Here is a 16,174-nt window from a genome sequence, read left to right on the forward strand (position 1 = left end):
TTTTTTTTGCCAAACTGAATAAATCGTAATCGTTCGATAATGAATAAAAAAGTAAACTTGTTATCAGATGAAAATCCGTTTAAATTATTCGAGACTACCTTTCATTTGGTTTAAATTGGTCATAATTGGTTGAATATAATGGAGAACAAATGTTTCCCCAGCTAAATATAAATCACTTTAACTGATCATTCGTGACGTGGTTCATTTATTTTAAGATAGCAGTTAACGTAAGGAACGCAAAGCAAAAGAAAGGAAAATCAAAGAAACGAAACGAAAGAAAAGGATGCAAAAACAATAGCTTGTAATAACAATACTCAGTAACAAAATTTCATATACGTATATGTATACGTATACGTATACGTGACGACATTTCCCTTTTTTAAATAAATAGAAGAAAATAAAAATAAACATTTCCTTAAATAGAATAAAAAAGGTAAGCAAAGAAAACATTTTGCTTTGAATAGAAATGTACGGTAGTGTACTGGCGATAACAGAGATAAAACAAATATGCATAAAATGGGAATGACGCACGCATATACACACTTATCTTTTTGCAATTTGCGAACATTTAAAATCATTCTTTGCTTTTGTACCTTTTCCCATATATCCAAAGATAAATTCATAGACAATTTGTAAACAAATCAAACGTACAATAAGGTAAAGACGATTGCAACCTCTATTATTATCAAATATTAGATGTTTGGAAAAGCGATGCTCAAAGGTAACGGCAACAAAATCAAATCAGCTATCTATGCACACCGGCCCATACACAACATGCCACGACAGATATTGCAAGGACTTTATATTATTGACACGACGAACGTAATACTTTTTAAAATCGATTGCCAATAATGGATGGGCAATGACTCGCGTACACATTGCATTGCAATGTCAATAAAGACGGATCGAGAATGAATAGATATAGTTGCACCATCTGAATCAAGTTAGTGTATTAGGGGTAGCCGTAAGCATTGAATTACTAGCAGAGAACTGGCTTTGGCTTTCGATGGCGATCATTAAAGAAGAAGGAAAACATATCAATTTTACAGATAATAAGATGGCGACGTTCCTACCTTAAGTGAATCATATTCGTCACATTGCATATTTTTTCATTTTCATGCGAGGTTTAATGCAACAGCGGCATGAAGATTAACAGCAGCCAACATTGGTTCAAAAGGATCGCTGCTGGTGATAATGATCTCTCTGAGAAGCCTCGAAGCGGATGATCAGATGAATATAATAATGACACTCTGAAACCTTTACTTTGCGGCCCATATGGTCAACTGTGCAAAGAGATCTACACGAATATCGGCAGGCATAGAGGTGAGAAATGTGCCCACCGCATCAACTGTCTGAGGCGAGGTCAGAAATTTGGCACTTCATTGCTAGGTAATTATGGACAATAATGTAATAAACTAAAAAATAAAAACGTGAATCTGCAACAAAGTTTTCTTTAAATATCAAAATAATTAATTACTTATTGGTCGCTCTACTAAGCATTTTATATACAGAGGACTCTTCCATAACACGATATTCTGCAATAGATTTTCACTCTAACACGAAAAAAAAAATTGCGGCAATCCTCTTATGACACGACACCTCTACATAACATAATTACGTGATTTTTCGTTTCTTAGCATTCCTTCGAAAATTACATTACGCACTATGCACACGCAATATCCGGGCATACTATGTTCTATGTACTATGTTCAAAATGACGCTTTCTATCTATGTACATATTCGGTTTTTCATATTAAACTTGAGTTTAGTGGCGTTGTGTGTTAGAAGAGTTTAATCCGTGGAATAATTTTTTATTATTTAATTGCAGTTTGTGAATAAACTGTGAGACTAATAATTCTACACTGATACGCGTTCGAAATTATTATTACGAAAGCAAGTAAAAACGCTAGAGTGGTATACGGTCTACCATTAAATACCCTACACCAATCCGCTTAATATAGTTATTTATAAAACGAATTTTCGAAGTAAAATGTGCAGTGATCGAAAAGCTGGTCCGATCTGAACAATTTTTAATAAAAAAAAAACGCGCGCCAGTATACGAAATTTTATCAAAATATTTCGAAAACTACTGCCTACTGGTTAAACACAAGACAACAAAGCGGATAGATGGACAAACAGACAACCTTAAATGGAGGCAGAGAGTTATTCTGAAAATCGATCAGTGTAATAAAAAGTAAGTACATCTGAAGCCCTTCCGGGCCTTGCATATATCCACACAAAAATTAGAGGAAGGCTTACGCTTAGCCCCTCGTCTGAAAGATGCTTAAAATTCAAAAGGGAACTGAAAAATTACTTGAAAGGACAAACAAACAAAGCAGGTTTACAGTTTCTTTCAAAAGGACTGAAAGTCTGTTAATTCTTTTTCTACGTTTCACATAATACACCTTTGCAAAAAAAATCGTGTTATACGAAAGTTAACTGTACATACACATATATTGAGTTTTCATTAATTTTTGATTACAAGTAACGTACAAGTAATTTAAGTGTAATATAAACGAAGATTATCGGCTCAGTATGTATATTGTTCCGAGATACGATGTGCGATCATCAAAAATGTACGCATTCGAATATGAATTTGGATCGAATCACAAAATTGCCAAGTTGTCAGAAGATAACAGCAACACATGCAGCAACAGCTTGGCAGGAGAAGTTCGGTTTTAAGATACCATAGCCAGACATATGAATATTCTGGCCGTGTTTACTAGTTAGCGGACACTTGGAGTATCTAATGCTAACGAGTTTCAGTTCAAATTTATAATAAAAGCAATGAACAAAGAAAGCAACGAATCCAACTGCATCTGTTGAGCGAATAAATGAACTCATTAATCCAAAGTGTTTAATTGTCCGTACTCAAAGAGAAAGGCCCGTACTCATTAAAAGACGATAATGGAATCGCAAACGTATCGAAAAAAAACGCTAAATGAATTGGCAGCCATATTGGGACGTTGTGACTGGCCACTCACTTAGGCAAGTTGAGAATAAAACATAATAACGGCAGGTATGCAACAAGCAGAACTTTTGAAAGCCCACCGATCTGCAATCAAATTTATCGCTCCAACGGAACACAGCGTCTTTCTTCTTTGCATACGACAGTGTATTTTTGCCATCATCCGTAGACGGCTAGAGTTCCTAAGAAATTAGTTCTTTATCGCAATGAGCCGAAATCCCACCTCTGTTGCAATTGTTGCAACTAAGCTGACCTGCTTTCCGATCTCTTTACGATCAGCGAACTTAATAACTTTGTGCATTTACTTCTTTCAAAATCTACACAAATACGTCGAAAGCTCTTTTCGCGCAAATCCACAAATAATTTTAAATTGATATTAAAAAGTGAATTCGAGTCGAAATGAGACAATGTTGCGGACTCTCCCGGATTGAATTAAGAAATATTAAGCAGTTAATATTGCATTCCAATGAGATTATATATCAGGATGGAAGGAGTGACTGAGATTTTTACTGATATATGACGGCGAAGGAACAAATAAATTTTCAATAAATTGTTCAATTATTCAATCAAAAAATAGAAATCAACTAAAAATATTAAAAAAAAAAAAAAAAAAAAAGAACAGAAAAATTCATCAGAACTTTTCCACTCATCCAAGTGGCTTGTAGGTGTATCAGATTTTACGCTTTGCTAGAAAAGGAAAATTTTCAATTAGATTTTTCTATGAAAATTGACTGTATGTGTTTAGATTTCCGTTAACTATGGCGTTGTAAGTATATGACAACCGTTATGGTTAACAATGAAAATGAAAAATGTTTGTTCATGCTTTGAAAAAGAGGATGACGACAAATGGAAAAGGAGAGGAAGATCGGGAGTCAAACACGCCTAAAGAATATATAAACATATAACAACACGTGTATTTGAAGGTGCAGCAAGCACTTTATGTAGAGAATTATTGCGCTACATAACCGACTGGGTTTATGTTCACATTATACGTTTACATATATATATATGTATATATATATATATATATAAGTGAACGCAACTGACCATGGCTAACCACTTATACATTACTTTGCAGATTGAATGTTAAAGTTCGTTATGCAATTTCCCAACCATTTTCTGTTAAAGGTACCTCTTCTGCTGTTGTTGTACAAACCAATTTGTGAAAAACTAACATCAACAATAACACTTTAGTTTCTATTAAAAACGTATATATATACAATATACAATTAAACGAAAACAGCCAGAAGTAGTCAAATATGTTTGCAAGGATTTAAGTTTGTCCAATTATAAAATTTCCGATGAAGGGAAAGAGAAAACGAGCCAGCGAGAATAGATTGGCGTTCATTAACTGATTAATTACAAGAAATGAAATTTTTAATCAAATTCTAATCATGGAACTCTCGAAATTTCAATCATTACTTTTGTGAGTTGATCTGAAGAAATCAGCTGCCAAGGCCAATGAAACCTTTTTAGAAGCTTAGGCTCACGCTGCTGCACGCAATTGTTGGTTTTGCTTTCAACAGGGGGATCAAAAACATTTGAAGACAGTGAATCGCAAGACTTATTGAACGAAAACGAAGCTCAAACTCTCATACAGCATAGCAGTTGATGATTAAAATGTTTCTAGACATTTATATGAAATTAGAAAGGACCGAAAGGATGGTAAATGGCTACCATAGGAAACGCGGCTTTATTGCTTGCCAGGCAGAAAAAGAAGAGTTTACTCTGGCGTATTGTGGCGAACGCAAGCGCAAAATGTCTTAGATTACTAAGAGAGCGATCTATATCACCGACACCGAAGCGGAATATTCATAGCCATAAAATAATGCTGTACGTATGATGGCATCAGGAAGATACGGTGTATCACGAGCTGCTAATACCGAACGAAACTGTTACTGCAGATGTCTACCAACGTCAGTTGAACAAATTGAAAGATGTATGGAAAAAAGAGCAGAAAGTGCGGTTAACAGTCGCAAAGTCATTCTCTTGCATGACAACGTTCGGCCACACCTTGTAAGAGTTGTGGAGGATACACTGTACTGTCAAGGGTACAGCGAACTCATCAGAAATCTGATTACCACTGGTTCCGATCGGTGCAGCATTACTTGGCTAGCATGCGGTTTCGAAATGCTGCAGAAGCGCGAAAATGAGCCGACGATTGAATTACTGCTAAAACTGTGCCGTTCTTTCTTTGAAGAAAATGATGGAAAATATTTTGATTAATATATATTGTACCGATTTTTCCCAATAAATGTATTTTTCAATTGAAACAAGTAGGAAAACTATATCCGAATCTTTTATACCCATCACCGTTATCCTATAAAAGACAAAGTCTGGTAAAAGAACTGCATTTTCATGTTCTACAATATGAAGTGGGCGCGGCTGACTTTCTCTATTTTCAAAATGAACAGAGATGTGGGCGTTGTAGGCGTGTCCTTGGGAAAGTTTAACTGCACAAATACTACACAGTTGCGCAGACAGACAAATGGACAGGCGGGCATGTTTATGTGCATTCCAAATTGAAAACTGGCCAAGAATTTATATACTTTTTAGGCTTGGTGTTTGAAGCTTGTTTCTGCGCCTTATAAAGATATTGAAAAAAAACTAAATTTTGATACACTATAATTTAGGGTACGCATGCTCAATTTTTTCCATTTTTATACAAGCACTGCAGTATCAGTCACAGAATGTGTGTTGCAATTTTTGTACATTTATCTGCTGTAGTTTACGAGGCATGAGCGATAAACCAATTCTTGATTTCTTTTAAAGGAAAAAGACATTCTCAGTTTACGTGGTACTGTAGATGGGCATTTCGAACTATTTGATCCATCTTTAATAACAACCTGCATACAAGAACTATCAATCTTTTTGCCAAATTTGAAGTCGCTACCTTTATTTCTACGGCCTGGAGAACGTTTCCAACAGACATTACACAGATGGGCAGATGGACATGCTTAAATTGTTTTAGAAATTGACGCTGATCAAGAATATATATACTTGTTGGGTGGTCACTGATGCTTGCTTCTGAGCGTTGCAAACGTTTTGACAAAATGAACCCTTCAACCTTCGATGATAGATTTAAAAGTAATCAAAACACTTGCAAGGACCTAATAAAAATAATAATAAATACTCTATACCACTTGGTCCACTACAATTTCAAGTTAACAGCTCAGTGTAGATTAAGATTTTTAACAAAAAAATATTACAATATATAAGAGGCGGTCCAATATGTTACTCACGTTTGGTGACTCAGGTTTGGGTCATTCTTCTTTTTATCATACAAAGAGGTATTCTCGTCCCGGTTTATAATTTCTACATTCACTTAATACCCTAAAACACCATTTTTTGCCAAATTTTTGACACGAAATAGCGCCCAAATGGACGCCTATTTGTTCTCGCATTTTTCTCCCCAAATAGGCGAACCCTATCCGTTTTCAATAAAGCATGTCCTGCAATCAAAACACATAACAGTAGCAAAATTGCAAGCTCTAGACTAAATGCAGTCTAATCCGTTGATGGACATCTGGTAGATAGGCCGACAGATAGATTGGTGCACAGAGAAGCCTAAATTGATAAAGTAAAAGATAAGTCCACTTTGAATCCTTGTGCTTTCTTCCATATAGCCGCACCAATTCGAGATACCGTTATCATAACACAGCCTTGAATATGAACGCATTGGAAAAATGCACACAAGATACTTTAAAAGTCTGAATTTTGAATGAAAAAATAATTATGCTTAGAAACTATTTACTTCATTTACGCTCAAGTGCTTTTGATGCGCGTTGTTATCCAAGTTTTTGTTGTGGAATTTGATAAGTCAATTGCTTTTAGTTTTCGTTTTTTCTTTCCTTGATCATTTTAAAAGTAGTTTCGGGCCATTATTAACGTGAATTGTCAATTGCTCCGAAATAAAAAGTTCTGTAATACTTGTACTTACCTGTCGCTGAAATGGAAAAACAAATAAATATTTTGTTAGTAAATAATTAACAAATAAGAAAATTTTATTCGGTTATCACCGAATCTTTCATATTCATTATTGTTCCAAAAAAATTTTTATACTCAATATGGTTAGGTGGGCATGACTCATTTTTTCTATTTTTGTGAAATGAAAATAGAAATTTATATCATGTGTGTCTATTTTAGGTTACGAGTAATGAGCAAAAAAGACGGAAAGGAAAGGTGCTCTCACTTTATGTCGCATTGTAGGCATGTCCTCTGGCCGGTTCGAATCATCTTGAAACCTTTCTGCAAACTCAAAGATGATGTTTCCATGTTTGCAAATGAAATATTGTTTATCACAGACACTACACAGTTGGACAAACGGAGAAATAAACAAACGATCAGACCAACATAGTTAGGTTCGTTTCAAATTTGATATTGATGGAGCTTAAGGTTTCACAAAAAAATTAAATCTTGATATATTGAAGTATAAAGTAGGCGTGGCCAATTTTCTCCATTTTTATACAAGTACTATAGCACGGCCCAAGAGCAAATTTTTTATGTCTTTTGAAAAGCAAATGTGTTCTCAATTCACGCAGTACTGTAGACGGGGCCTTCGGCCGATTGGGTACTTTTTTCATAACAATCTACGTACAAGATGTAACATGTAAGTGCCTATGTCCTTTCTGCCCGCCTATGGAGAACTATTAACTGTATTAAATTTTAGGGCAACTCAAAGCTGCCGCTTTAGAAAGATTGGAGCCGTATGAGACCCACGTGCGCGTCTTTGCTGAGCTAGCTAATTCATGAGACGTGAGAGGGGTCCTATTCTTTTGGCTCACCGACACTCGTCAAGATGTTCTAACTAAACGCACGTGCTTACCCTTGAACGACCACGCAGATGGGCGTAACCTAACCTACCAAACGTGCATCCCTTTTGCCCCTGGGCCTTTCAATACGCTGTTTATGGTCTCCTTCGGTCTATGACGTTTACGGGAAATCCCTCTACACTATTTTCCGCTCCTATATAGTAAAAGACTATTTATTTCCTTATTTTTTTTTTAGAGTTATCGTTTATATCGTCTTATAGAGTTATCGTTTAATTTATTTAATTGTCAATATGTATGTATGCAGGGATATAACTGTAAATATGTATATAAATATAAACTTTTATATATAATAACAGTAAATTGTTATACATAAATTTTTTTTCATATAAATACAATCAATGCAAATGTCGATGGCCGCGCTTTTCATTATACTTAGCTAGTTGCTCATTAGACATGATAAAGAGCATCGAACCATGATTCACGTAATAGAAAGGTAGGATCAAAATCAATTGGCATATATTTAGCAGCACAACTCATCAAAAATAAACGTTCTTCAATCGTACGACATTACTGCCGGCAAACAGAATTTTAAATAAATCAAAAGGATAGAAAATTAATGAGGAAATGCTTTCACCTGAAATGTCTACCACTACGTATTCACTTAACTCAGTCTGTTACTGATAACCTTCACCGAATTCGTCGGATTTATAGCAAATAATTTGACGATTTTTTTATTTATGACAGCGTTATAAAGTATAGTCGGACTTATCTGTGCATGTACACAAGAAGGAACTTTATTTCGTTTTTGGAAAACTTTTACGACCGTTTAATGTAGTTTGTGCGTAGTCTATTGAATAATTTTTGTTGTTGTCTATTCATGTTCTTATATAATTTTGCAACGAAACTTTCTGGCATCTTTTTTCTCCTTCAGTAGTTTTCAATTTTAAAGTATTATCCTCTCATTATTCACTTTTCATATGTATAGTTTTAAATAAAAATTTCAAGTTAAATAAATTCTCCTAGGAGTCAACATATATCCCAATGAAGTACCGCTCTTCATATTTTTGATATGATTACATTTATAGCATTTTAGTATTTCCAGCAGTCTCTTTTTAACCGCTCACTAAGTTTTCGCCAAACTACTATTGAAACTATTTGTTTTCCAACCCTTCACCAGTAAAAAAGCTCCGTTTTAAAGCATATATTTGAAGAACTTTTGCATATTTTAGCTCGTACAATTTTATCTTTCTTTTCAGCGTCACAAGACCAAAAAAGGCCCAAACTCTTTCGTCCTTTAACGCTCACCTCCGTTTCCGCTCCCGAAAAACCTTGCAAAGCAAAAATAAACAACACAATCTCCAACTTTTTTTGTGCAAACTTAACGATCTAAGTAATGCAAGGTTGCATTCTTAGCAAACAAAAATTGCTAAGCCAAACAAAAGCTCCCGTTACAAAGAACCGCCAAATTTAAAGTCGATAGCTTCATTTCAATGGCCAGAAGAATGTTTACAACAGACACTTCACAGACGGACAGACTATGTTATGCTTAAAGCGATTTGAATTTGATGCTGACCAAGAATATACATACTTTGTGGTGTTCCCAAAGCTCCTTTACCCATTCCCCGCCTGTGAACGGTATAAAAATACAATAATGTCAAGTCACAATAACCTTAGTATTATCCACTCAAGTATCTCATTGTTTCATGAAATCAACGCGTTTCCTATCTTCCTATCATTAGTTGTAGGTGGAAATAAGACGCGATTCATTAGTAGTTTTAAGCCATACTATCTAATTTGCTCTGCCGATGTCAAATTTTAAATATTAGTTGATTTTGTGACGGCACGAATGAAATTCGTGCACTATATTTCTGTGGCGCATTAGTTTTGCTTGTTTCTTCTGAAGTTCTATATTTAGTTTCTTACCTTCTATTCACTTTTTAATTTGTTAAAGTCTACCATTCAGTTTTCGAACGGATTATCCTCACTGTTTGCAACTTACTTATAATTATATATTACAAATCGCATACAATTATGGCAACTCCAAATACACTAGCACCGATTTATCGTCCTTGAAATCGTTCCGATGAGAGACTAGAGATGAACTGAATGTTAACATTTCCAGTTCTGTGCCACTGAAGAGACCTCTATCGACCTCCTTAATGAAAACATTACATATTAGAGACAACGTAACGTAGCATTTTTTTTCATTCTTCTTACAATAAAACTAATTTCTTAAGGAAAATTATAAGCAACCATTAATGGAACAAAGAATTTATAAAGCGCTTTTAACGGCAAATGATGAAGTTAACAATTTTTAATAATAAAACAAATCAATGTGTCACAATAAGTATGGTTATTGAAATTTGTACTCTAAAATACTCTATTGAATACCATTCGCCATGTCCTGGATGCAGTTTTACTGCTGATATCTGCAACCAATACTCTGTTATATTCAAGGGTTCTGTCAACAGCTAAATAATAACAAAAACAAATAAAATTTGACATAACTATTTGAAAATTCGGGCGGACTGTTCGACAATATATCAACATATGTTTGATTTGTAGACGAAAAAAAGAGAAAATCCTTAAAGATTCCAAATAATTCGTACGCTTTACTTAAGCACGATGATTCTTAAATTAATTCACTACGAAAGACTTAAGTGTCACGAAATAATCTTCCACGCAGATGTAGAATGCGTAGAACACATTGAGTGTGGCCTTGAGGTAGATAAGAATGTCTTTTCATATTATTTGCGTGCCTGTCAGCAATTCCAGGCTACCTAGGCATCAAAAGCATGAAGAAGGTAGTGCCGATAGAATTGACAGCTGTGTGGTAAGACTAACCGTTCTGACAACAGACTATTACAAAATTGCTAGATAATTGATATCAAAGCTGCTGGATATTGAGAATAACTTTTCACTATTTCCCTGATACGATCATAATGCGATCACTGCAGAACATCTATAACATTTAGGCGAAACACGAAATCTAGTGATTTCCATATTTCTATTTTTAAGTCAACATCACATCATTAAGAGAATTATGCATACATGGCGATCGTGCAAGAAAATATTCGGGTTATATACGGTAGATGCATTCAAATTTCGAGTCTTTAAAGCTGGAATTATCAATGGCACGCTCTAATCGTATTATTTGTTGGCAGTACAAGGAAGGAACGGAATATTTGCGTGATATCTTCGAATAGATAGGTGTATAATAAAAAAATGCAAAGAAGCCGAGAAAAAGTGAATAAGCAAACAAAGCACGTATCAAGTTTGGGAAAGGAATTGGCGAACAATTTGATATCATATAAAGCAAAGGTGATTATATCTTTGTTTTCTTTTTACAGCTAACTTAATTTTGGTAACTTCTACATGCATGCCATGCCTGTCTTTGTTCATTTTATGCTTTTCCTTATCCATTTTATGTCTTTCTTGTGATATTTCCAATGACCTTCGCTTTATCTAGAAAAAGAATTTGCTTAAATGTTGTCAGATTTTTAGAGCTCGTCTGTTTTTTGAACTAAATTGTGATCCCTCTCTCTTACCTGCCTGACTCTTTATCGTACTGAGGACAACATTTGCAAAGTACTTGCTTAGTTTCTAATAATATAATTCTATATTTCCACTTTTTGTCGTTCACTCGTCGTTAATTCTTTCGTTAATTCGATATTCATTTATTCCTCTTCCAGTTTGATGGCAGCAACAAGTGAAAATATCGAAAACATTTGGGAATTGCTGAGATATTCACTAATTTTGTCAAATCCGTAGCTTCGTAAATATATTTTACTTTGTTCTCCTTTTCAACTTGAACTTCGGCGATCATTTTGCTTGCGAGCTAACATTTTACGTTCGCTAGTGTGAGCTATCACCGCACGTTGAGTGCCATCAAACTGATTGTTGTCATTATAATCATAATCCCTTTAATTGAGCTAAAAAGTGTCACAATGGTTTTGTATTGCCGCCTCTCGCACCTCCTATCTTTGTCTTGATGAAGTTAACGTTACCCAGGTTACATCACTCTACTGTGATTTTTAAAGGAAAAAACTCATAAAGTTCTTCCTTTACCTTACTTTACTTTACTGACATTTCCTTCCTTCCGTATTATGCATCATTCTCTCATGATAGATATGAAAACTAAACTCCATTTCTTTGCAGATATTTTTTTTACTATATTAACGCTCAAACAGGTAAGAAAATTATAGATGGCCGTTACGAAATCTTTTATATCCACCGTGGTTGGCCGTCGTATACAGTCGTGACGTTCGCCATATTTAACTTAAAATTAACTTTACACTTAGCCTATCGCATTCTACTCTCCAAGTCCTTTTATTTCTTATCCATATTGACGGGATTGTAAAGAAGATTTTACCTCACTACCTCGTCACGTCCGCGACATTAAATATAAAATTGACATTCTTTGAGACAGATAATATATCGTCATGTGAGAAATGTGTTGAATAATTTTATCTTATTTATCTTTAGAGTAATAAGCAGAGAACATGAGACGCTGGACAGATATTACACATAGGTAATTAGGCGGACAGACGGACATTCTGAAATCTTCTTTCTGGGTCTTGCAAAACTAAGCTTTTAACAACTTACACATGTAAAAAAATTTCATTTTTGTTAATCCACCTAGTAGAGGAAGTAACAAAGTATATACCAAAAAAAAATTAATGAATAAATAAATAAAACAAAGAATAAATCAATTAAATAATAATATTTTTTTTATTAAATACAAAACCGCACCGGAAACGTGCGGTGCGTAGTGCACACGAACGCGAAGATCAGATTTCCATAGAAAATATTATATTATTTCGCTGAAGGAGTACAAAAGCGAAACGAAGAATAAAAGCTTATCTCTTTTCCACATATATATAAAAATGTGTAGATATGCGCTTGCAGCTAATGGTAAAAGTGTCCGTTCATAGTCATAGTTGTTTGCATCGGACATGAGACATGAAAGGAATCGTTCCATCAAACAATTAAACGCGAATGTGAAATTCAAAACCCAACAATTTAACAGAAGACAGAGAGAGAGAGAGAGAGAGAGAGAGAGAGAGAGAGAGAGAGAGAGAGAGAGATCAAATAAAAAACGAAATAAAAAATAAATTGGATTTAAGTTCACCTTTAGGCAGCTATTAACACAAACTGTGCCATTAAATTATTTCTTGTGGATTCTTTTTTTTTAATCCATTTTAAAGTTTCAACAACAAGGAATGAAAGCGTAAGTAACAAAAATAAATTCATGAAAAATTTCCATAAAAACAATGCGATCACGTTGATATAAAAAAGCGCATTATATTCGGTTTAGATCGAATCTTTAAATGCAACAAATCTGTTACTTTTTGATCTTCAGAAACTTCAGACACGCTACGAATATCAAAGTCTAAATCGGTCTAAACGTGTTCATCTGCCGATCTGTGTGTCTGTGTGATTATCAATGCTAAACATCCATCAAAATATCGACCTAAAATATTTGTTAAAAACTTCTCAGGTTTCTCAGGGCCGATTGCGATTAAAAACGAGACAGACAGGTCAAAGGACACGCCTACACCACAATATATATCGAAAACACCATTTCTTCGAAAACAAAACAGAAATGACCTTCTCACTCATTGCGTATAAATTATAATAAAAAATCTTTATATATATACAAAAACGGGGCCAATAGATAACCACAGCTCAGTATTGCAGAAAGGCCATTTTTTCTTGTGAAATTTATTGTATATAAATATATTGTATATAAATATATTGTATATAAATATATTGCATATATAAGTATGCTACATATATAAATATAAACGATTGGAATGCGCAACCGAATATAATTATACCCTAGACTAGTAGTTGCATAAGAGTATATTAAATTAATGCGAATGTATGCAACACCCAAAGGGGCTTGAAATATAGCAGCTTTTTGTTATGCTAACCGATCCAATACTTTATTTTGATAAGCCATTATATGAATAACGGCATTAAACGACATAGGATATATTTAATGTGAGGCCGCTATAATGTTTTCAGTTGGTTCATGATAAATTACAACAATATCTTGAATAAGTAAATAAATAAATCTTTTTTGTTTTCGCCTAAATGGCCGAGTAGAGAAAGCGTCTCGCCTTACAACTCAATGGTCGCGGGTTCAAATCTCAAGCGCATTAGAGTTTTGAATAAAGCCGACAGTATTGGATGCCAGTGATTATGATTGTAATTATAATAACAGTGATAATAAAAAAGTATTTTATTCGTCGTACTACACACATCTTCCCCACGTCTCTAACAACTTCTAAATGGTACGTCAGAAAAACTGTTGCAATTTCGTTGCAATGCGTCCCCCTAGTGAAGCCACGATTAGAACTTCCAAACGTTGCTTAGAGGAACAAACTTGTTTTAGCATTATCCTCCAGTTAAATTTGAATATCAAACAAATCCGTTTAAGGGATCGCTGAGAATTATCGAAAGTCGATAGTTTTCTTCTTTTTTTTTTAAGCATTGTCTCAAAAATGGGTTTTAGGTTGAGACCACATGAAAAAAAGATTCTTCCTCCCTCTTATGTGCGACATGGTATATACTTAATAAGTGATCCAGCATCAATGCCACTGCGAATTGATTTGATTGATTTCCATACGATTTATAAAGCGCTGGATACACTCAACTCGGACGCACAAGCCAATATGGCTTACTCACCAGACTCCAGCCTTTTTCAATTACTACCTATTTGCATTGACGGGAGGTGCATTTGTGTGAACAGCGCTTCACTTCTTATGCAAATCTATGAACATGTGCCAATGACTGGTTCGTCTCGAAAGAACACTCACTTTTCACGTCTTTGAGTATCGCCCGCCCTCAGCAAAATATGTATATAAGTAATACTTTTTCTATCAATTTGTAACTGGTTAGTCCCCCGACGACTAGGCGACTAGGAACAAGGTTTTCTAAGTTTTACGCACAAACTGAAATACTATAGATTCCCATGATTTGGTGACGAGTCTAACAAGAATACAGCGCATTGCGAAAAGTAGAAGACGGTACAATGATGCACCGGACTATAACACCGTCCCTCAACATCAATTCATTTCGGAGGGTTATTTGCGGTAAACTACACGTCTCTGATAGACAAAACTTCTTCTAATAGCTGAAGAGTCAACTATGGCGAAAGTTGTTAGCTTGGACTCTACTTTTCGAAGAAGTTGGAAAGATGTAGCTCATCTTTTGCTATCAACAATTTTGTCATGCCTTAGGGAGAATCAACCACACTCCCGTATGCAAACGCGTAATGCTAACAAACACTCTATCGCTACTACTGATAACTACTAGTCCCGTATACTACTACTTCAACTTTTAAAATGTGAAGTCTAAAGTCGGGAATAGGTTGAGATGGTTTGCAGACAAAACTTCTTCAACATATGCGTGAAAAAGTTTATTCTTATTGACTTCAAAAACACCGATTACCAAATTTGTTCGCAGCATTGGCTTTGTTACCGGATGCTTCGAAGAATTTGAACAATGTGTGTGTGTGTGACTTGTGTAGAAAAATTTCAGCTTCAGAATAATTAATTGCGCAGTTACCGAATCATCAGAAGAACTTTTACTGTTAATTATTATTATTTTCCGTAATGGGTGAATTGAACTGAGAATATCAGGATTAATTACAATAAAAGTGATCGGAAGAACAAAACGAAGAAGAAGATTTTTATTTCAAATCACTCAAAGCTAAGTAAATTTATTCTTTTTTTTTTTTGTTTTTATTCCAGTTATCTAATTAATATTCTTAATTCGTCAGACCTTGTAATCCATTCTGTGTCATCGATCTTTCCATAGGTCGTCACACACTGTCGTTATCATTGACAAAGCGCAAAACATCAACAAATAATAAAAACCTATCACATTAGGTCCAACGGGTCGGGTAAGTACAAAATGACAAAGAAATCATCTTCAACCTTTTCGAGTTACTTGTCGTTTATTATGCCGTAAAAAGTTTTTCCATCTTATCTGACAGTAGAGCCATTTTACTGCTAATGGACAAGGAGAGTCCCTTCAATCAGCATGTGCTTGGAATATCTAAGATGTTAAACGATTGATCGTTATCATGGAACTTGTCATTCGACCTAAATTCCAGGTCAATGAGGTTTCACTTTAAATAAGAAATCTAACTTTCATTCACAAGTAGCTCGACTTAATAGCTAGATTTTGTCCACCAAATGTATTTCTTATTATTATTTTTATTTAATCCATAATTAATCATTAAATAATAAACAATTACAATTACAATAAAACTACATTATTAGTAACGATTAAAATAAGTTTATCGTGCGAGTAAGACTAAAGGGTCTCTTTCGGGACAAATAAAAAAAAAAATATTTAAAAAATAGTAAATAGGATAACTCGAAGCATTATTCAGTGCCGAAGAAATTAGACATAATTACAT

At 34.5% G+C, this 16,174-nt stretch overlaps 1 protein-coding gene across 1 annotated transcript in view; it reads right to left on the minus strand.

The window, feature by feature from the left end:
- Window positions 1–16,174, minus strand: part of LOC119637282 (eye-specific diacylglycerol kinase) — a 265,570-nt gene that overhangs the window by 243,736 nt on the left and 5,660 nt on the right. Inside the window, exon 4 of the mRNA XM_038033204.1 lies at window positions 6,909–6,914. Coding sequence (XP_037889132.1) covers window positions 6,909–6,914 — 6 coding nt within the window. The remainder of the gene's footprint in view (window positions 1–6,908; window positions 6,915–16,174) is intronic.

The sequence above is a fragment of the Glossina fuscipes genome, unplaced genomic scaffold (assembly GCF_014805625.2).
Source record: "Glossina fuscipes isolate IAEA_lab_2018 unplaced genomic scaffold, Yale_Gfus_2 59, whole genome shotgun sequence".
NCBI lineage: Eukaryota > Metazoa > Arthropoda > Insecta > Diptera > Glossinidae > Glossina > Glossina fuscipes.